General features: G+C 43.8%; 1 protein-coding gene across 1 annotated transcript in view; it reads right to left on the bottom strand.

Annotated features, from left to right (window-relative positions):
- LOC128307161 (uncharacterized) overlaps nucleotides 1-24,513 on the bottom strand; it is a 52,046-nt gene that overhangs the window by 4,953 nt on the left and 22,580 nt on the right. The window contains exons 5-6 of the mRNA XM_053044898.1: nucleotides 19,678-19,803; nucleotides 9,237-9,503 (exon numbers count right to left, since the gene is read on the bottom strand). Of these exons, the coding sequence (XP_052900858.1) occupies nucleotides 9,237-9,503; nucleotides 19,678-19,803 (393 nt within the window). The remainder of the gene's footprint in view (nucleotides 1-9,236; nucleotides 9,504-19,677; nucleotides 19,804-24,513) is intronic.

Below are 24,513 nucleotides of genomic sequence, written 5' to 3'. Positions count from 1 at the left end.
TGGGAATTTATTTAGGGCATTAATATTCTCCAACAATTCTCCAATAATTTCAGAATCACTGGAGAATTCTGGAGATTTTTTCTAGAACTTTTTTTTATATGTATTGGACCTCTGCAGTAGCGAGTGTATCGTATACTCAGAAGGAGTGCTTCACGTGAAGCAGGAGAGCATATTTTGAGATCCTGTTTTTTTTTTTTAATTTCAAGTACTTCCATTCTTCACTTCTATATGAATCCCTCATTTCAATATAAGCGGCTTAAAAGTGGCGCAATTAGGGTTGGTTAACATTCATTATGTGCTCTGATGTATCATTCAGTTGCTCTCCATATGAACGGAAAGTATTATCATTTAGATTTAATACACTGTTTGTATACTTGCGGCGCTCAGGCCTCAATTCTTCTTCACAACACGCGTAGAATTTGTGTTTTTGCAATTAAATAGTATCTAGCGAAACAAAGACGGTAGGGTGTTGACTTCACCATCCTTTTTTCCCAAAAGTTATGGCACGCGATTCGGGTAATAAGCTTGGTGACGAATTATCAAAATGATCGCACCTGACACTGGTACCAAAAATGTGCCGAATTATTCAGGATGAATGAGCTTCCCTATCTTGCAAATGACGGTTTGGCGCATCGAATCATTCATCATGTCTAGCAAGTGTTCATTGTATGCTGTGGGGAAAGAGGAGTTGGGGGGGGGGGGGGGGAAGGAGGGGGGGGAGGGGATTTTGACGAAGGGCCATCTATTCTCCTATTCAAGCCTCCCTTAGTTGCGATTTTTTTCCAAAGGCCAAAGTCTTGACGACAAAGTGAAATAATCTATAGACACAGCGACCGTAAAGCAAGTGTAAATATATTCTGCCACGGTCGTTGCGCCTACCCCAAAAGCCGCAGGTGGCAAAACAGTATTGATCATCGGTTGGTGGGGCGGGGATGAAATTGGAGTTCATTTGCCTTTCTTCCCGGTTTCACCGCAGCTTCCGAGCAGTCGACATCCGGCCGTGGATGATAAATAAAGTGAGCAGTGCTGGGTGCGTTATGCCACCGTCAAAAGTTCCTGTCGTATAATTTATGCAGCATAATTTATATGTTCCGCCCATCGCGAACCAATCGCCCCATTTCTTCGGCTGGCCGCCCTTTCCTCTCCAATTGTCCAACAGGTGCTTCATGTACGGCACAAACATACACGCGCGCGCGCGCTTCCCTCCCATATACAGAAATTGTTTTCCAAGCACCGTTTGCATAAATTCCAATTTTCGAGTACGATGTGAAAAGATTTAACGATTGTCGATAAACAAAGCGAGGCAGGTAGCGAGAGAGAGAGAGAAAGTAGAGGAAAAATAGAATGTTGGAGCAGATGGTTAAAGGGACGTTGATGAGAGTGGCGGAATTCATGTTTCGTGCCAGTCGTTCGTTTAATGTTTGCATCAATTTACGTCAAACTTTCCCCGGGCCCGATCTCGATCAGCAAAATGGTGAGCGAACGGAAAATTATGCCGCTTGTTTGCAAGGCCGAACATTTTCCTTTCTGGCAGGCTTGTTAGAAACAGCGTCTCCCGCTATTCATGGGAAGTTGGTTAAACTTGCAATTGCTGCAAAAACAATCTAATTTGCTGACACTTTAATAAACAGCTTGAAGGCAAATTGAAAACACACATCGAGGGTACGATAAATGATAATTTGGGCAATGAAGGAGAGGATTAGAAAATAGCAAAGTTGAACTTCACCAGCAGCAAGCCAACAGAATTCCTTTAAGCAAGAATTTCTATTCTGATAATCCGTTGGTGAGGAGCACTTAATAAGCTTTCCGGTAAGCTGGTTGCAAACTACGATTCATTCTGTTAGGCAATTTCCATCTTTTCACATTGGCTTAAAGAGATTGGAGTAATTTAAAAAAAATTTCCACCTTCCTACTATCTGGGCAAATGATAGTAAGGAAAAAATTCAACGAAATCATTAATCCGTTAAAGATATCTTATAGTCGCCTAAATACGCCATTACGCCATCTTTTAACGCATTATTGCAACAGGGTCTCGATTCGGCATTAAAATACTGTGGAATAGTCGATTATCCGTAGTGTCTGTTTAACCGTGTTGAACTTTTCTAGCAAATATCAGACGAAAGGCTATAGGCTTGGGTCTACTGTGTTCTTGTTTTGAGCACCTCTTCGATCGCAAATCTTCGGATACATCAAACGCGCCCTGTACTGTCAAATGCTTGAAGCGGTCTTGTCCGACTTGGAGGCAGTCTATAATTAATTTGAGAGGGTGAATAAACATTCTTTCTTCAAACCGTACTAAGGAAGTTCGAATGATTTTCCTTTTAGTTACAACTGCCCCCTGTATATTTATAGCATTTTGACTGATACGCACGTATGCCTTGTTTGACATACTTCAATTCCATCACGCATCGCTGCTAACCGAGAGTGAACTAATGAACATTCGATGGCACGCACCACTCTACTATTATGAAGATTCATCTTGGGTTCTAGCATGACGTATGTCTATTGGTTTAAATTACACCTGTAAAAAAACTTGATGTAGGAGACCGTCCTTTTGCCGTGTGTTTCGCGTTATTTCCTCGCTGGAAACCGAAATTGGTAAGGCATTAAACACAACCAACTGTTGCTTGTTGCGCGCGACGAACAGGAAGGTGCGTGTTCTGAATAAATAGAGCAAATCTACCTTCGTGCTCCAAATGACCCCTTTTCTTGCTGCCGGATGCGATTGAGCATTTGCGAATCATATCGAGCAAAAGAAAAACCTTTCGATGTGATACCTAAATAAAGGATCGAAATTCAAGAGCATGCACAGGAAGAGACAACCGTTCGTGCGCTTGTTTGTTTTATTTCCAACTTTTTCCCTCCTCAGTAGCAGGCCACGAGCAATCGATTTAGCTCCCAACAACACGGTGTATCCGAAGAAGGAAAGCATTACACGTAAATGGGGTTGTTGCTGAATGTGGCGAAGCTAGCGACCACCAGGGGCTGGTAAAACAGAGCCAAAGGGAACGATATTTGATCGCTAAATTTAAACACGTAATCATAGTGTATCGTTCTGCCGATAGAGTGTGATTGCGAGTGGCGGCCATCAGTGTGAATGTTTGCTACAACAGCTTCCCCCGAAATTAAATGAAAAGGTAGAGAAATGTAAAGCAAACACCGTCCTCCGTCCGCGGTGCCGTGATTCCACTTTCTTATTGTTCGCTTATTTGCTTTCGAAACCCTTCCTTCAGCGAAAATTTGCGTTAGATTTGATTTGTTCTTCCGCCGGTCGGTAGGTTCTGCTCGGAAAGTAAAGTGTAGGGAGGGAGAAGTTGTTCCTCCACCATTAGTGGAGGCCCCAATGCCGTGGGAGTGGCTGATGCTATCTTTGTCGGTATATGTGTGTTTCCGCCGTGTCCTTAAAAAGGAAGTAACAATTTTCCCACCCATTTCGATTGCCTGCCGAGATGCGTGGGGCGTAAGCAGAGGCATCTCACTCAAGGCATTCGCGCTGCCCGAATGGGGGAAAAATCTCGTTCTTAAACGGCCGGAAAGAAAATCAATGGAAAAGCGGGGAGGGTGGGGGAGCTTTCCGCTCGTGCCGACGCGCGACAGTGTACGTTGCGACTGGACGAATTTATTCACTCTAAAGGACTTTCGGAAAAACTCTGGGAAACAATAATTGAATATTGGCAAATGTTGGGTATGAGTAAGATCTTTAAGTTAAGAGTAATATGTACAGATCGTAGCTAGAGGAAACTCAACTTTTTTGATAAATTAAACAAGATACGCATAGCTTACTTTGCTAAACATTTCACAATGGAACTTCGTAGAATATTGGTTTTATTGCTTTCTACAGCTGTATTGTACTGTCCTTATACCGCCAACTGCCCTTATATTATAATAACCGCCCTTATATCTATATCACGCACTGTACACAATTTTGCAAATCTTTCGCTCGATAGCGTTTTAGGTCCGATATAGCAGATGAAAATTCGATACTCTGTTCACGTGGAATCGTGTTTAATCATTAGGAATTCCAATTAAATTCCTTCTAAGAAAGGAAAGTTAGCAATACTCCGGTCAGACATCCACTTGCATGCTGAATCCCTGCTGGTGTCAAAGCATAGGAATATTCAACAACCAAACCACATTCCCAGGGAACCATGTTTGTCTCGGGCGTTGTTTTGCAACACGCTGCATAGTAGCTATTCATCATGCAAATGGATTCCGGCAAGAGCAAAATTGCAGGTGTTTCTAGTCACGCGAACAATAAACAAAAAAAAAGTATCTGTGTATACACACATCAACTGATTGCTTTTCTACGGGCATCAAAGTGATTTGAATTCTGCAAATAAATAGCATCCAGGTGTTGTTATTTATAGCAGCAATTTAATTCAATCAGCCATCACTGGTATCTACGATGGATGACGCCGGAGATTTCACACGAAGTCCCTCAAAAAAAATCTAGTAAATATCAAGCTAGCATTGACACCAAGCTAAATTATTCAGAAGATATTGTTTTGCATGAAGATACCAACGGTATTGCTTGACAATCTCATGTCAAAATAAATAATTATATACGAAATTCCTTCAAAGTGGTCAGGCCTCCGGTATTCCAAATGCCACCATGAAGACCACCATCAAGGAGCATCTCAATAGGATTTTTGGGACTTGTGCCGCTTCCCGATTCAGAAAAGCTACCGAGGAAGTCGTCATTCGTTCGTTCGTTCGAGATATGGGATTACCCTCGTAAGAGGTACTTGCAGGTAGTTGCAGAGGCGATCCTTGAAAATCGGAAAACGGTGACAACACCTGGAAGCTGGCAGACAATTTCTTGAGAAATTCTGAACTTCTTCGCCAGTTGACTCGAAGAATGGCCCCTATGTCTAATGACTCCGACGATGTATCATGAGTTTAGAAGACAAAACCAGACTGTTGATCTCCGTCAATGAAGAAGATATTTTCCCATCCACATTCTCGGGGTGCGGTAGACTTCCGGTAGGTCATTTCGAAACCTCTTGATATAACTTCATGACCACGATTCGTCGCAGGCTACGGCGGAGGTATGATATGTCATGAATACATTTAGATTTTTTGGATCGATAACTATTCAGCTAAGTTCCCAACATCTCCAAGCTATCCAAAGTTTCGTTAGAAGCGAGTATTTAAAACGCATCTAACATCTGTCGGTAGTCTAAAGCAAATCAGTAAGCATAAACTTAACATCTTAAAAGCACCGGCCACTTAAAATCTTCTCATGTCTAAGGATCCTCGCAAGATGACTTGAATTTCCCACATGCGAATAGTAAACATTTCGCCTGAAGGGAGTTGTAACTCACAATAGGCTGATAGATAATTCATGTATTGTAAGCCTGGAGCCCCTGGGCGCAACCTAACATAAATTATACTGGAAATACTCCGAGCATCTAATTATCAAAGGTTTAAAAGCCAAGCAGCTACGGGGAGTGAAATGAATACAATGTGTCCATGTAATCAATTCAAATGAATACCGGGAAGCGAACAAGAAACACTAGCCGTCCGTACGCTCAATCACTCGATCGTTACAATAAACTACATCGATGTCAATCATTCACCATGAATAGTTGCACACGCCCAGAATAGTAGCGTTACGGTTGATCTATCGTCCAGGGAACCGCAGCATCATGGGCAGACAAAGTAAACAAAAAACCATCCGAACCATCCCGGGACGTCTATCGAGGGCTAATAGCAAAAAGTGACCGCGTTGACAAGAAGTGCCATTAAAAGCCAAAAAGCCAAACCGATGTAGCACCGGGGGTGGGGTGCTCTGGGACCGGGCCGGTGGGAAGAAGTTAATTAATTGGATCCGTAATGCAAAACCCCGAAAGCATGCCCATTCAGGCAGCACCGTGTGATAGAGGCGATAGAGTCTCCAGGAAAATGCGATACCCGAAGGCAGTTTAATGTCGGAGGCGACCTTCTAACTTTCGCTTCGTTTATTTCTTTTTTGGTTGCTTTGCCCATAGCAGCATGAGACGGCAACACGGAAGCACCTTTCTGACATCCCGGTGCGTCCATTTTGCACCTTCTGTTTCATACCCGTCTCTCATAATTCAACCTATTCCACATCGTCCCCATTATCCTCATTATCGAAGGGTCGGGTGCGGTTTCGTCACTTTCGTTCCGGGGGCGGAAAATGGCCGGCCGTGTCATTTACGAGTGAGCGAGTACACCCCCGTCTGTTTTGTTCCAGACAGACAATAGCGCAAGAAAAATAAAATGAAGAGCGGTGAATAAATAAATAAAATGGAAACAAGAAAAAAAAACACACACACACCAAGTAAAAAGGTTTTCCCACGAGAAAGCGATGAACAAACCCGTTTAGTGGGTCGCATGTGGGTCGTATGTACAAGTATGGTACAGATATATGTCTTCTGATCTGCATCTGCACAATATTCACGCACACACCCCTACAATATTCGCTCTATTAGGCACAAAACACAGCCAAGCCGGAACGGAATTGAAGATGGTCGTTTCTTCGATTTTTTTTTCTTGTGCTGTGTGATTGTTATTGTGCGGTTGAAAAACAAAATTGTGTAAGCAATAGAGAAAAGGGAGGGAGAGCAGAAAAAAAACACGACAAGAACAGCAAAAGAACAGCGAATATTATTTCAGACCTCCTACCACTCCGCCCACTGATTTGCCCTAATCTGGCGTTTGTTGTGTTTAGGTCTCATTTTCCCATTCTGTTTCATTTTCCTCATCCTTCATTCCAAGAGTTTTCCTTGCGATAGGTTATCTTCCCGGCCGGTGGTGAACGTCGGGTAAGGATCACAGATCGTGCACCGTGATCGTTCCGCTTATAACCAGCACCCTTCGCCAACAGGATGGTTTCTCGGCCCCGTAACCGGATGTCGTTCGGTAATGTATATTAACTTCTTCGTTACGAGCTAATTCACTTGCGTACACTTTCACCTTCTCCGGTGGAATAAATTCTACCGTAGGCCGTGCGACAGCACCGCACGACCTTCCGTTTTTTTTCGCCACGTTTCTATCCACGCCCACCCTGTTCGGGTTGAGCTTAATCTACCGACGAAAACAAGCCCGACAGAAAGATGATACGTAAATACACACGGCACCGCGAACTTCCGAAAAAAAAACCCCCTCAAGAGTGGCTGCATCTTTACAGCATTACCGACGGCATATTCTTTGCTTTTTTGCGACAGAGAAAGGTTAACTTTCAGATCAGATAGTGCACTAACACGTACTCACCCAGCTGAAGTACGTGAAATAATATTGCGTCAACAAAACCAGCCCAAACCGGAACCCATCTGAAAAGGGGCGACTAGGCGGCAATCTAGACCACTTTTCAAACGTGCAAAAGGTGAACTACCCGTAACGACTCAGGACATGCCCATTAATTACGTGATGCCGAAGGTCGACTCCACGGCACGGGTCGGAATGGTGGGTGGCCGTATCTTCTCATCAACCTCTAGCATCCCTTTTATCGGGTTCTCGGTTCTCATTAATCTCATGGCTAATTTTCACACACATACCGACATACCCGGCAGCATTCCATGTCTTTTTGGCGGTTTCGGTAGAAGGATAAGACCTTTATCTTACATTTTTCTTTTCAGTGAGCAGCCCAATTCACCCGTATCGCGATGAAGTGGATTGAAGCTGGCTTCAAAATGTTTGCGGATCCTAATTCTCGCACAAGCGTGCAATGGCAAACAGCGGAGCATTAAAGGGATTAAGTCGACGCTCTTTAATCCAGCACGTTTTCAACCTCGTCTTATTTTTTCTTTTCTTTCGATCGTCTATTGTGGAGGCGTGCGCGCACTTATCTATTTATTTTTAGCAACGCTTTTACGAGTCTGGCTTCCGCATTGTTTTCTTTTTGCCCCGTTTGTTACATAAACGCTGCATTTTGGAACTGCGAAGGTGTTTGGGTGGGGATTATTGGATTTAACGATCCAAAGTGCAGAATGCACTGGCATAGTTACGCTGTTGGCTTGAGCGTATCGAGGTATGTGAGTTTAAAGTTATAACATAAAAAAAACACTCGTTAGCGCTGAGTGGTTGGCACGAATTATGCCAACATATAAAACCTTGATGCGGCATCAATGGAAGATTTATAGCACTACAGAGCTCGGAACTGTATATTCTATTCTAAAGCTGCCGTAAAGCTCATTGTGCTGTCTAAAGTGCCTCAGCAATAGATTTGTCCTTCCCGAATGGGCCAAGAATTATGCTAAATAAACAATCACAGGCTTGCTTCCAGGGGATTATTCTGTTCGGCCTGGTTGTGAAGTATTTCTAACCGTGCACGTGTGGATGAAATAAACACACTCAGAATAAAATATTTGATATCTGAATCAAACACATTCCAAGGAATCTCAGAATTCTCGGAAGTTCATTTCGAAACATAACTGATGCCAAGTTTCGCATGCATTAAATTCTAGCGTCTTAATGTACCCTGAACAAGTGGGGATTAGAAGTTAAACAAATGTTGTAATAATACGATGGTTAAACATTCAAGCTATTCGTTAACGATGAGCTTTCAATAAGCAGTTTTTTTCTGGGTGAGAACCGTACCAGGTGGTAGGATATTTTTGTTAAAGATTTACTCCCGAGGCATCGCGCAGAAACTAGGCAATCCCATAATTGAAAGCAAGACACAATGATAGATGGTTTTGGGACAGTAAAGCAGTAGTGGACTCGCCCAAATGCGAAACAGTCTGCCTCGTCGCTGTGTGTTATGCGAGGGAAGACAATTGAATTGTGTGGGATTTGTTGGCAACTGTCGGTGAGAAATTCTCAACCCAAGGAGTGGTCCATTCCCATCTCGCACACGACGTGGAAGCTTTTTCTCGCCGACCGGCGGCACTTACGATGGGTGGCTTTGGGATGGGAGAAAAGTGAATGATTCATAATGAATATTTTACATCCTGCGTCCGTCTAGTGCGATAAAGATGGAAGCGGCACGTGCTTCCTTTCACGTACCACGCGTAATGCGTTTGCCTTTCGACGAACCGTTGGACGTTTGTAGGAAGCGGAACGTTAATGCCACCGGTCTGGTCTGGTCATTCTTAATGGAAGACGGGACCATGGTGTACTACTTGCCCGGTCTTTGACATTTGTTGGTACTGCTGGTCCTAACCATCTTCGCCCCATCCTTACGTATCCACCGTAAGACGCCCAACACACCCAATTCTTTCCCTGCCGACGCATGAAATCTACCCCTCCTCGACCGTATCGTCACAACTTACCTGAGGATCATTAATGGGCAGACGCACAGTACCTGGGACGAGGCCATCGCACCCAGGTGACGTTGGGTACGCTTTTCCCGGTTGACGTCCGCCTCCGCATCGTACAGATCGTATGTCCGGGAGTTACCACCCAGGTTGGCCGACGCCGAGACTGCCGCCGAGGCTGTTGACGCCGAGCCCGCACCGGACTGCTCCGGTGTTCCATCGCGACCACTTCCTCCAGACCCGGCTTTAGCACCTTTACCACGACCAGCATTGGACAGGCGTCTGCAAGTAATCAACAGTGGTGACAGTCAGGTGAGAGCGTAAAAATCTGTGCTAAAAGCAATAGATGCACCACGCCAGGAAAGTGTAACAGGCGTGTATACGTGTGCTTGAAGTGTAGGAAGTGAACAGGGAAGATAGGCACACGAAGCGGCAGAGCCCTCCGTCATGGTAGCGAGTGGGAGAATGGTGAAGAGTACAATCTAAGGACATGAAACAATTTCTGCCACTAATCGTGAGCTAATGGTAGCTTCATTCTTTCCGTCTCAATCATACACCGGCCGGAAAGGTGGTGGCAGTGAACGGGAGCGCTGAGATGACATCCTGCCTACTCATGGTCAACCTACCTCATCGTGTCATCGAATCTTCGCTCCATCCATTATTTTCTGGTCTCGTATGTACATTTGTCATCATTTGTGTGACAAGCACTTCTAGCGCCCGCTAGTGCCCGATGTGTGTGTGCGTGTGTGTGTGAAGGGTGTTGGGACGTTGATAATTTCCTACGGTACGTTGAGTTCCTCATCACCACGCTTTCTACAGCACGCCTATTCTTCATCCCTTCGGTTTCCATTTATCTATCTATTCGAAGGATAGTCTCTCTGTTGCTCGCAGCAAAAGGACAAATGCTACTTTCAAGCTGTTTCGGTTTGTCATACGTGTGTATCATCATTATTTACGAGCACTTGCCACTGCTCTGTCCATCTGTTTCGCCGCTCCGACCAGCCGCCTGCCTATAGCATCAAAGCATGTAAGCATTTTTAATACTTTTTCAAACCTCAATACCTAGTGGCGACCATAAATGACTGAGTTACGGGCACGGATATCTCTCATATTCGCGAGTCGCGCCTTCTTCGTGCATTATGTTTTATTTCTTCTATTAAAACTCTACACCAATCTGCCCGTTACCTAAAGCTTTTCCATCAGAGTTTTTGAAGCGCGATTGAAGTTTAATCCCACGTACATATTAAAGATGTCTAAAGATTTTACCGATTTTGCCCCGAAAAGCCATCCATCGGCTCAAGAATAATAAGGCACCAGACACCGACGGAATAGTAGCCAGATCTTCAGAAGATCAGTAGATCTTGGAGAAGATGGCGGAGCAGTAGCTACACTTCTTCCATCTCTCTTCCACACCTGTCGCGACGAACGAAACTAGAACTATATAGAACTTATATAGTTCCAGTCACATACGCCTCTGGGACATAAAGTTTGTACAAAACTGACGAAACCCTCTTAGCCGCGTTCGAGAGGAAGATGCTCAGACGAATTTTTGGCCCATTAGGAGTGGAAGGACAATGGAGGAGCCGTTACAATGACGAGCTCTAAGGCATGGTTCATTTAGAAATGGGGCACTTTGCACAGCGGGTATCTTTTATACCATTAATCCAATTGAAAAACTTTGTATGAATGAATCATAGGTTTCAATATATTATATTTTTTAAAAAATATGAAAAAATTTACACTTTGCTTTTACGAAGAAATTCTCGGACTTTTCTGTTTATACCGCCCATCAACCGCCGCACAGCTGCTTTAGTCACTGTCCTGGCCATTAAATTCCACCAATTCTTCATTTGTATTATATCCTTAGTTAATGCACCCTTTTTCTTTAGTTTTTGTTTCATTATTGCCCAATATCGCTCTATTGGACGGAATTGGGGGCAATTTGGTGGATTCAGCGTTTTTGGTATAAATTTCACACCATTATCGTTGTACCATTATAGCACGTCCTTGCTATAATGGCAGCTTGCTAGATCAGGCCAAAACATTACTGACCCATGATGAGACCTAATAAATGGCAAAATAAGTTTCTTAAGACACTCTTTCTTATACAAATCCGAATTCATGTTCATATTTGTCACAAACACGTTGGACTTCTTGCCACATGAGCATATTCCTTGCCAAATCATATTTTTTTAGCAAATTTATCGGTGAAAACAATCTCTCAAGAATCTCTTGGGGACGTTGCCGCGAGCATAAGCCTTATAAAATTTAACACCCGGGATTTGTTTAAAATCGGCTTCCACGTAGGTTTCATCGTCCATCAAAATGCAACCATGCGGTTTGGTCAGCACTTGATCGTACAGCTTCCGAGCTCGGTTTCTGGCCATTGTTTGTTGTTTCATGTTTCGATTGCGATGTTTACTTGCTCGAAAACATTTAAAACCTTCTCGGAGTCGGATTCGCCGAACAGTAGAGCGGTCGGCGTTAAGATTTTTGGCCAAGTCGTAGTCGGAGATGTTTGGGTAAGCCTTGATTTTCCGAATGACTCTCAATCGCAGTTCACGATTCACGGTTCCACTCCGTCGCTTAGTTTGCACCTTACGAACAATCGTCTGTGTCTCCTTGTACTTTTCAATCACTCGCGCAACAGTCGACTTAGGCAAACTTAACTGTTTTGCCAGCTCCCGAGATGACACTGCTGGATTTTGCAGATAGTTGTGCACTATCAGTTTTCGCTTCTCCTCTTGCATGTCGAATATCTTGGAGCAGGAAAAACAAAATTGCGTGAAATTTTCACAAAGCGAAATGTTTACTATTGTTTACAAAACGCTGTCAAAAGTTTCCATTTTTATCCACGGCGGGGCGCCACTATAAATTAAACAAAGTGCCCCATTTCTAAATGAACCAAGCCTTATGAGCTGTACCGCGAACTTACTGTCGTACAATGGATTAGACTCACCAGGCTCCGGTGGGTTGATTATATGAGAATGACATCATATGACGTATTGCTCTCTAATTGTTGGTGATCTTGGAATACATCCAATTTTTATTTTCATTCAATAAAGGTAGCTATGGTGTTTGTTAAAATTCTATTTCTAAAAAAAAATAGTTCATTAAACTGTCCTTCGTTGAGAGTAAAATATTATTAAAAAATATTTCAATTGTAACAATTTGTACAGTCTGCTCATATGGAAACAGATATTCAATCGTACTTCGGAGAATTTATGCCAAAACATTGCCGGAAGAAAAAGCTTTTTACTGACTTTTGTCCTTTGGGCCATTATAAAAACAAAACATATCAGATAAAACGTGAGAAAATATTATTTGCCTCATTATTTCTGGGAAACCATTATAACTTTTGCACCAACAAGAAACAAACAATAGACCAGGAGTATATAAAACGATATGGTATGGTTGATTAATCAGCAAATTCTATTCTATTCTATTCTATGAAGCATCCATTGTTGTAAAATTTATTATTGTACTCGTTCGTAATATTTCCACAAAAAGGTTTGATTGTATAAACAAATTTGGAAGAATTGAACAAAACATTTCATCCGATTACTGAACACGAGTGTAATTTCTGAGAAGTTCGCCAACAAGCCAATGGAGATAATGCTGCGACTCTGGGATATAGACCACTGGAGATGTCTCCAGGAACGTTAGCCTGAACCTGAAGAACTGATAACATGCAGACAGCCAAATGCGTTAAATGTGATTACGTTAAATAACCGTTTGTTTTCATGTAATCAAATATTAATTGGACCTTAGTAATAGCAGAAGATTTCGTACCACTTGGTGACTACTGCATCAGTTCGCCAACGCAGTTTGGTGCGGTTTAGTTGGTTGGTAAGGTTTAAAAAAACAGAAACTTTTCCCTTCGTATCAGGATAAGTCTCGACCAGGGCCATCAGTTCATGGTGGTGTGATTACTTATTCAAAGTTCCTGTGTAATATGTTGTCCTCGCCTGGTATGGATGGGCTTTTCGCGCGAGGTCGCTCACGTTATGAACGTATGATGATTTTCTTGTCCCCGATGTGGTGCGTTTTCGCACACTTGTTTACGTAAGTTGGTGATAGTATCGGGAAAGGCAGAAACTTCAACAAGTTCAGTAGCTCAGTGGTGCAATGCTCGGGTAGCAAGATGGGCAGGGAGAAAAGCATCCTGTTATAAGTTTTGTACAAGTTTCACATGCTCTAATTTCCTGGAACCGTACAGATGCCTTCACATTTCCATGTTGAAATTCTTGCCGGCTGTTCGAACACCGTCCGGGAAGCGCACAATATATTCAGTTGCAAACATCAACATTTCAGCTCCAATTAATAGGTGTTCTTGGTATGTTCGATTTTCCCCCACATATATTTAATGACTGCCGGTACGAGGAATAAATATTGTGACAAAATCAAATGGTATGGGCAATCATATTTCATAGCCCTGAAATGAATCTGCCGGTGACAGTTTTATCGCGACCTGTTGCATTTTGATCAGCCTTGTGCAGAACACCCAGAAACTCGGGTTGGGTTGATCGGTTCATATGCAATTAGCCGTGTTATACCCATGCAAACAGTTATTGCTATGGAAATCCCGCCTCCGATGTACGTATGATTCACGCGCGTACATCGAAAGATGTATGTGTGGTGGATAATATTTAAGCCATCGAACATTTGGCTTCACCGCCCAGCAGTTGCACGAAAGTGGTAACATCAGTGACAGAAAATGGAATCGAATATATTCGGAGACGGCTTATCGATGGTTTCGATGGGCAGAGAAGGTGTAATTTTTGCAGTGTCCAGAGCCATTCCGCCAAACATACCGAACTGAAATGGAACTCAATTAAGATCAACGATGGTTGCCGATAGCACTGCCAAAAAGTTTGTGAGCTATTTTTCACCACCATTCACACTCACTTAACGTCGGGAAGCGATCCAACGCTGTTAGATTAAAGCCTTTGATAAATAAAAAAAAAACCAGAATGGGCGAAAGACGTAGCACCAAACGTTATCATCTGGTAAAGCTACTTTCGGTGTTTTCAATCAACCTTCGTAGGAAATGCGCCAATCCCGTGAACCGTTATCTCGGCGATTGCTATTAAACGATAATGTCAACCGTGGAAGCGTGGAATAATAAAAATTGCACTGGAGCACTCGCTATCCAGGGTGGCACTAACATGGATGCTTCTAGTTGCAATGTGCCGGTGGTGGGGTTTTGTGATTGATGGCTAGTAGACAAGACGGGAGTCTCAAACGTCCCAAAGCGTTCGGACGTTAATGTCGGATTGGAACTCGCGAATTTGCTCCCCCGAAAAACGTACCGAAAGGACACTATCGTGCACAGATCGTGCTTGATAGCTCTATAAATCCGTTGCCCCCTTCCCAGCAAACGGTGGCCAGATGGCTCACCTTGCAAAAGCATCGTGCTGACCAGATCGCACAGTGGCGGCAAGCTTCGATGAGAAGGACATCCACGGTGCAGTGGCATTTACACGCTCACGCTTCAATATACTATGTTGAGCAATCTTTTCCCAACACGCAATAATCGTTAAAGCTTCGACCTTGTCGAGGAGACGGTGAAATTATTTGAAGGAAACACATCGTAATGCATAGCTCATACTTTTAGCAGTGCCAAGTGCAACCGGACCCCTTCACAAAATCCTACACATTTGACCTCGGCGGTTACTATCTGCCAGACAGGATGTGCATATTTATTGCAACTCCACCGAGTTCGCGGGCAGAAGCAGAAGAATGCAATTTCGTTCAGTTCATTCACGACCAATCGCCCAAGGTACGGATACAGAGGGTTACTAACTAACTTTTATTTCCATTTTTTTTTGCCAAACAAGCATAATACTGTGCGGACACACAAGTTGAAGGTGGAGCGTATCTTCCAGATATTTTCGGGTCAGCATGGCAGTGAAGCTTCATGAGCATGTGGCTCGGTCGTTATAGCTTCGTGTTTTACGGTCGGGGCGTTGTTTATCCAGCATCCGGTGCCAGAAGGTTGCTCAGATGCAAAGACATCGTACCGTAACCATAGATACAGTAAGCAAATAGAAACACAATAAAGAGCAACATATTCTTGTCACACGGTTTATTTTATTATTTTTTTTTGAGGAGGAAACGAGATGGCAACCAAAGCCAGATGCATACCGCAGTTGTTCCGGTTTGCACACCGATGTATAGAAATAATTACACAACACAAAACTTTTAATAGCGCATCATTAACTTGGAACTGTCAGCGAATGGATGGAATAGTTCCGTTGCCCACAATAAACAGATGAAACGCTACACAATATCGACCGTATGCTGGAAGCTGATCGTACTGATGGTGCAAAACTTTACGAACATATGCAACAAACCGTGCCACTGGCAACGAGAGCCAGTCATCTAGAGCGTGGTCTACAAAAGCTATCCCATGACATTGCAAATCCTCCGACAGGACAGAAACACGCTTTGCATGCTGACGGTTACCGTCAAATGGTTATTGGGGTGGAGGAGTTTTGCTAAAATCTCGAATCGTACCAATCGTCCGAGAATCGAATTCCACCTTGGAGGTAACACCGCTACCGTACCTTGACGCAAAAAACTTTGCCAAACTTTTATTTCAATTGTTCGCTGTACGTATTTCCTTTTTATGTTCTCTTTCTGCTCACGTTAAGTTTTCTATTGCCCGCCGGTGACCCAAGTTTTGAGATGATTAATCTTTAAAGACATCCCAGGTTTCAGGATTTGTCACAACTGGATTTGGATGCCGCGTTGAAGCATACGTCTGGTGGGAGTTTGCTTGTAAGTTGTGGTGTTAGGTTTTCGCCACCGACATGGGTTGTAGATTCCGTTTACTTCCAGCTCCTAACTGCCTGGACAGACTGTCCAGGACAGTTGAAGACTATCCATGCACTATCCTTGAAGCATAATTTGGTTCCATTGTGTTTGTTTCTTAAAAAAGAGATGTAAAACTTCGTCTTTAGACATACATCGAAATGATTTAGATCTCAGTGTGAACGTCTACTTTGTACATGCAGATGTCTCAAAATTATGCTACCGAAATTGTAGAGTAGATATTATATCACTTATCAAGAAATTCACAAGGATATCCCTGAGCCAGAATGCACAATGGGAACTTTGGAACAAATTTCGGGATAAAGTTATTTTATTTTTATGTTTTTATTCTTAATTTAGATATGAAACAGATTCAAAATATCATGCTAACACACAACACCACTAGGTGGTGTGGTATATGATGCTATAAATTCAGTATTTTGATAATATTTAATAGCATAATTTATTAACTATTTCATCAAACAATTTAAGAAAAACCATTTATCTATGATTGAACAATTAATCAATTATCCACAGTAAGCTCGCCAACACCAACTACTTTTGAAGACAAATAATTACTTTTTTAACTAAGACATGGACTATTCCTTCTAAAGATTTTAAGCCACCCTTCGTCCAAAAAGTATTTGAATTACATGATCGCTTGTAATTGATAACATCAAAAAAGTTTTCACAAGTCACACGCTTTCTAGTTAATGGTTAAAGTATTTCACCGTAATGGAGACGCCTAGTCTCTCGTTAGAAAACATTCGTCAAATACACTCGTAAAAAAGTGTTTGATTTACATTATCATTTATTGGATACGGCCAGGCTGATCTAACGAAAAAAACATTATCATTTACAATTGATAACATCAAAAACAATATTCACAAGTCACAGGCTTTCTACTTAATCTTTAAAGAACTTCACCGTAATGGAGACGCCTAGTCTCTCGATAGACATCATTAGACAAAAACTGCTGTAACTTTCGTGTTCGGGCATACTCGTAGCTAAACTCTGCTGCTGTTATTTTAGATTTCACTTAGTTTTATCCTGCAGCTTATCGGAAAATATGTCATTTAGTGCAATATGAATGGTGCATCGCATATTTTAGAGCATTTCTCCGAAAATTCCTTGACAGTTTGAATTTGAGAAATCTTAAGTATTTGAATATCACTTTTTTCCAATGTTTTTAAAGGACCTGGATATCACTATTCTAATTCGGGCGTTCCACCCAACACCAACATAGACGAGCTGTAAAATAATATCAACGATCAACCATTGGAGCGGTAATCAAAAGTTTTCAACACCCCCGGGGGTCGCTATGAAACTAAATAGTCTAGCGCACGGTCTTTCATTTGCAATTTTCACACTGGCCAGAAAGAAGCCGATGCCCCTAAAACTATAATTCCCCAAACGATCCTCTAATAGTGGGGGGGGGGGGGGGGGTTAGTATGCTCGGCAAACTATCGCTTACATCGTTCACTAGCTTTTCGGTTTTCGCTTCGTAAATTAAGACGGTTACAAAGAAAAACATACACAATAGTGATGTCGGCCCCACTCAAGTAACGTTTCATTGTAACGGCCATGGTGGGAAAGTTTTTAGTGCGAGCTAGCGGGGCGTTTGAACATTCACCTGCTACATTTTGCTATAATGCTCCTTAGGAAGAATGATTCCTTCCAGCAAGTCTTTGGCGAATTTGGTTTTGCAAGCATCCATCGCTTGCACGCACACACACACACATCGTCATTCAATGAACCGTTTGCTGTCGTCTTAAGCTTCAAATTAGGCAATGCGTAGGCTTGCCTACATTTAGGCGCTTCCTGTCATCTTCCTAATTCAAAAACCTTTTCCATATTTTAACGGTGGAATGAAAAATGAACTTGTCGGAAGAGTTTGCTGTTGTGACGACGACACACAACAACAACAACAACAACAAAGAACCCTATTACTTTGCAACCCGAACTGATTTATCGTTCTACTTGCTTTTGCCGTTGTTTTGCGTGTAACAAAAGCACCCACAAATAGAAGATGTCACACCAAGCGCGAAAAACGGATTCTCGCGAATAGCATTCCGATTCATCCCGGTACATCCTAGTCGATAATGGGGGGGGGCGAAGTTGGAGGGGTGGTGGTTTTTGTGTCGTCCTGGGATGCGAAAGGAAGCGGATATTTTTATTCGTCCACCATACGCGCACATCAATTTCGTTTCGGCTAAGGACCGTTTAGCTTCGAGTTTGGCGCGTGGTAATGTGATTGAAATATTTCCAGACACACATTGTGCCCGGCCGGGACGTATCGGGGGTGGGGTGCGATAAATGGTGAACGAACGATGCAAAACGGCACGACAGAGGGTAGAGAAGATAGCTGTGCGCTTAGACGTAAAGAAGGCAGCAAAACATAAAATTCGAAGGGAAAAATCAAGGAAAAGCCATGCTATGATCACTCCAGATGGTAGTCATTCATCGCGTTCGAAACGACGCGCTTTTTTTCATAATGGGACTTTCAGTCGGCCCGCGGGTGACAGTGTGTGGGTGAGGCAAAGTTTTTGTCAGTTGGATCGATTTTGGGGCCGGCGCTCGTGGGACCGCTGGCCAATCTAATCGAAATCATAAAACCATTATCGGTAATGTATTTGGCACCACGCTATTATCAAGTGCTAGGAAAGAGGGTATCGGAGAAAGCTTAGAAAGGGAAAGAGAGAATGTGTGTGTGTGTGAGAGAGAGAGAGAGAGAGAGAGAGAGAGAGAGAGAGAGACAGAGAGAAGGTGGGTGGGTGGTGGAAAGATATGAGATATGAAAAATTTCTAGACCGCCGAGCAGTAGCTGCAGCAGATGGTTCTAACCGAACGTGAAGATCAAATCGCGTGCTGCAAATGGTAGCACGAACAACGAATCTCAACTCCTAATAAAACAAAAAACCCCTAAAAGATGCCCCCAAGAATGGAGAAGCGAATTGTACGGGAGGTGACCGTTAATAGCGTATAAAGCGCGAACATTAAGATATGCTGCTGGCAAACGGCACAATCGACCTGGTACCGCTGGGAAACGAGTAGTCACCGCATAAACGCACGCGTTAGACTCAGGTTCAAGTCCACCACTAATAAAGACGCATTTCTGATCTGTTTTCTAGCAATTATTTTTCATTAATCGTAGTTAGGTGCATTGCTGATATCGATATATCAAGGTTAGGAACCGATCAGCGTTGGTTTTGTTTCGTGAACCGAACTCGACACGCGCAAGAACTTGTTCAAGATGCTGGACTTCGGCCAGAATCTGTACGGTTCTGCTCTAAACCGCTGCAGGATTTCGAGTCGTTTCGCAACAAAAGGCATCTCATTAGCGAACCCTTAGCAAAACACAGGGAGTCAACAGTGGAGAAGAAAGACAACCAGCTATGACCATGGGTACGTGAGAGTGCATGTGGGTGGAGGTCAGTCGTCAGTAATCGATAAATTATTGCGCACCGGATACGAGGCGAACCGTGGACGTCAAACGGGTTAATGTTGGCAAGGGAGCCCAAAACAGAGCGGGCACCCACGGACACTGTTAAACCATTACCGAGAAATGGTAATGGCGCGCGAGCTGTGACGAAGGAGAGGAAGGAGAGGAGAGGATGGGTTCGGGTGAAACAGTACTTACATTTGACGGCTTCGAGCCTCGGCCCGCGCCTCGAACATCATTATCGAAAGTGGCCCGTCCGGGGGACGCAGCTCGCGGGACGTGCGGATGTAGAGATAGCCAAGCAGAGTCATCGGTGCGCAGTACCTGTTGGAAATCACGGATGAAGAGAGCAAGTAGTAAGGTAGTTTTATTTAATATAAGACTCACAAAGAGGTACTCTAGCACAACTCAGCCGCTGCACGATTACCAGCACTCTCAGATTCCTTTATCGCCTTCTTCGTCTGGAACTGAACTTGACATGAACATGTCAAACAAATCCCTAACCACATTAATTCTGCAATAAACGCATAAATAAATTGCTAATTATCTTCAAGTTTTAAGTTTCTAAAATCGTTTTACTACACTAAACTTCGATGAGGAGCTGAACATCTTAACTGGTGACCTTCAAGAATTCCTCAATATAAACACCGATAAAATCCTAACCGCTAACCTAAGGAAACATAACTTTTAAAGCAGTTTATTAACATCCAAGAATTCTGATTGCTGATCACCCAAGAACTCAGTTAACGTGGTATCTTCGATCCCATCGCTCCAGAGCAATGCTTACCCTCTCTGTCCATCTCATACATCAGGAGACCTTTGCAAAAAAGCTTCAATTTACGGTTGCATTTGAGACCATTTTATTGGAGCGAGATCCGTACACTGTCAGCTTCACATCTACCGAAGATATAAGTGTACCGTACCTTGTCCACGTTTAAAGCGAGCGTGTACGATAAAATGTAATATAATTGATGCTGACTAGCTGGTTTTGCTGGTGTGAAGATGTGCCTCGTTTGCCTCGCCACCATAGTAACGGCGAACGGGAAAAGCAAAGATTACCCAGTACACCATTTTCCAAAGCACCCAGCGAGTAAATGTCCTCCCCGTCCTCGATCTCGTGCCGGGGCACGCTGACGATGTCTCACAGTTGCTAATTAAATCTGGTCGTTTCCACAGCTTCCAATGCTGTACTTCAGCACGGTGCAATACTCGCCGAAGCCTGCAACGTGACTTCAGGTTCTTTTGGTGATTGTTTCAGGGTGCAGGAGCGGAGGTGCAGGTGTTGCCTATCAACTAGCCGCTCCTTCCATACACCCCGTGCTTAGTCCGGACACACGCGAGCTTCTCCTGAGGAACGGATCCCCACCAACAGTGGCCCACCGCTCGGCAAACAATTAACAACGGGCAACATTTCAATTAGTGTGAACCGCTCGCCTAACATGCGCTAGGTCCGTTGGCAAGATTTCCTTTCGCTTTCAATTATTTCTTTTTTTTTATTCCCCCACCATCTTCCCTCTTGAGTGGGGCTCACCGTCGTGCAGGAACACACGATGCACCAACAAAACCCACGGAGCAGAATATGTATGGAGATCTCTGCGAATTCTGATCGCAACGAGAGTTTGTGGCCTTCAGCAAGAACTATAGCTCCGAGACCAGCCGAGACGACCAGAAACGGGGAGAGAGCAGTAAACTAAAAGAGGAGATGCACGTGGGTTTAGCACGAATCACCACATTGCGATGCCGAGTGGAAAATCCAAAGCAACCACCGCAGAACGGTGCCACACAATAAACGGCAAAAATCAACACCGTTCGCTGATGGATCAAACAACGCCGTGCAGTTGAAACGGTAAGGATACTTCAACGGGTTCCACGGGTCTGAGATGATATTGCGGACAAACCACAACACCCGTCACAGCACGACAAGCGTCATGGTGACATTTTATTGGGGGAAAAGGCAGCAGACCCTGCACTTTAGACGACTCGCTAGGTGAAGGTACTTCTTCGCAAGTGTTTGTCTTCATCAGCGCGGGTATGAAGTCACGGACGTTGTTATACTGCTCCTAAAATTGGTTTGATTTTGTTTACATCTTCATATGCCGCAGAGAGTTCGTAGACGATTCTGTAAAGCAACGGAACAGTAGACCTGCAGGGGTATATCATTTCAAGAATTCAGAATCTCACGACCAGCATCACTACACTCACCGTTGAATTTACGAGCACTTGACGCAACATCCGGGAAAAGGTTGTGGGTGCTCTAGAGGGGATATTCCGGATGGTAAAGAATACTTCGAATTATCTACTGGGCGTGGCGGCTAAGAATTTAAGCCTCCCCCTGAAACGCGTGCCACCTCTGCCACAATCAATTGCACCGGGTAACTATCCGTTGCAGGGAGTCCTAATAGAAATTGTACCGGTATTGTGCTTGCGGTTTGACGGGTGGAGCCCAAATTGTCCGGCAACTGCAATGCTTTTGCCACAGCCAGAACACTCCACGGTTACGGGTGGGGCTCATAAATCTTGGCCTGTTTCAAACGGGATGGAACAGGACGGCGGTGGTACCAATGCAATCCTGATATTGGCACCTGACTGGTAGTATGGGACCGTTCTTCATGAAACGGACCGGGCACCAGAAGAACTCACCAGACCCACCGGTTGACTAACTGACCGTCATAAAACTTCCACCCGCCAACGGCCAACGACTGTTCTCGTGTTTTTGGCCTGTAATGTACATCCAATATACAGGTTTGAGGACTGTGCCGAGGATGTCAAACAATTTATCGTCCTTTTTTTCTCCTCGACCCGCGCTGCAAATGGTCGATTGTGGCCCCGAACATCACAATGTCAATGCTTGATGACAGCTGGCTGTTTCGGGCGGCTCTTCGCTTGTGTGTCTCAGCGTTACCCAGTGTGTTTGCAATCGGTGTAGCGTACCATGGGATGGGAGACTAGCAATGTTGGGCCCAGAACCCAGAGGGCTCAGACCCGACGGAGGGAAGGTGATAAATAAATCATACAAATTGCCTCTGCGCCAGTTGCCGTTCTTCATGCGGTCTGATTTTACTATCCCTCTGTAACTGTGAGACGGATCTTCTTGTGGTTGGCGCTGGGTAAGCCGGATGACTAGCCGGATGAAATCATTTTCGGTAAACTAAAACTGGGGAAGTCTGATCTCGGAAAATAGCCAACAAAACTTGTACCTGAACATCGAACCACTGGCATTAGTTGTGGTTATGTGTTAGTGTACTTAGGAGGCGTCCGATTCTTCCCCACAATTGAATTTATATTTATATTTAATATTCCCCGCATGTAGCTTCAAGAGTTTTCAGATATTCGTTATTCTCTTAAAAAAAAAAAGAAGGTTTTTATAATTATTCGTCTACCCTTAATGACATAATGCTAAAAAAATTATTGTAATAGTCATCAACTAAAGTCTACAGCTTCAAGGATTTTTTGGAGTTGACTCCAAACGAATGAAACAGAACGACTTTGAACATTTTTTCTATCCACTACACGAACTGTTAAAGCAAAAAGGTTATACAAGTAGCATGTATAACCCTCAAAATGCAATCAAAATGCGAGGAGTTACCAACATCTGTAAAAATTAGATAGCACAGTTGGAATACATCTTCCTGCAGTGGATATTCAAACCTTCGGCCATTGTTTAACATCATCAAAGTTCATCATCGTGAAGACTGGGAAAAGGGTCTTGTGGAGGTCCCTTTTAACGTTTGCTAGCAGTTCAACGCACGCTTCCACGCTTCGGTAGTTGCTGGCACATGAAAGAATGTTCCCAATGGGCCACGAACCCCTTTTCAATCCGATTCGACAGACCGGAAAAATGCACCACATTCGCTGTGCGAGCAGCCGGGTAAACCAGCCCGGCTGGCAGCAAAGAAAATCGGGCTTACCTTATCGGACACCGTCGTCCGACATCCCCGGGATGGCAATGGTTCCCACGGGAGCGATTCCTTAGCCAAACCCCACCCACAACCAGTTGCCCTTGCGGTTGATACGGCAATGTGTCTGGTCGAACGGCATCGAACGTGGTGGGTAGTTCGATTTTATCGATTGCACCACGCGGTACCGCGCACGACCCAACATGGCCGACGGGGGAAATGGGGTGTACCGCTGGTGGATGCGGTGAGGTGCGGTTAGATTAACGAATTACTCGCACACTAGGTCGTATCGCACCGAGACGCACCGTACGTACACAAGCGCATCAACAGCACGCTTAAAGAAAGGAAAAACCGTCTGACCAAAACGTTACTAAGGCCAGCACACGGGGGGCCAGTTGCCGTTTGCAGTGATGAATAATTTATCATCGTAAACCCTTAAGATGGTAAGCGGATTAGTTTAACTGTTCATTTTTACGGCCCATTGTGCCTGACATCAGCGATACAAACAAATTGACACATAGTTTAAAAGCAACGATACGCTGAGCGCAATTAATGATGGAATCGACTAAATTGGCCGGGGGAGTTATCAACAACAAAATTTAAAACTATAAAATGTTTATCAGTCAATAGAAAAGATAACCCTACAATTCAACAAACTCTGGAACACTACAATAATTCTCGACGATATCAAAATTAAAGTAAACACAACCATTGGAATGGGTTGATCGTATTGTTCTTGTTTTAGTCTCTATGCGTAACTATCATTAGCTGACCATTACTCGATTCTGATATCTCTTTCCTATTCTCTCCCCATATATATATATACTATTTCCCTTTCTTGACCGTCTGCTCCAGTTCACGTGCTCCAAGTGTAATGAGGTCGATTGTAATAAATGGCAATTTATCTATATTTTATCAATTACCCTACGAGGACCGGGATACTCTACTGCGAGTGGAGTGGCGATGGTCATTGATTTTTCATGTACGCGCTGCCATCGTCCATGGTGGATGTTTCGTGCGGGACAACATACCCGCTCGCGATCGGTACGATTTTTTGGGTAACGCACACTTAGTGGCAGCAGCCCACGTTTGCCAGTCCGGGCAACATCGACACCCGTTAAAGATGGGACATCAGCGA

The sequence above is a fragment of the Anopheles moucheti genome, chromosome X, assembly GCF_943734755.1.
Source record: "Anopheles moucheti chromosome X, idAnoMoucSN_F20_07, whole genome shotgun sequence".
NCBI lineage: Eukaryota > Metazoa > Arthropoda > Insecta > Diptera > Culicidae > Anopheles > Anopheles moucheti.
The sequence above is the reverse complement of the archived record's forward strand: the minus strand, read 5'-3'. Positions and strand labels throughout refer to the sequence as shown.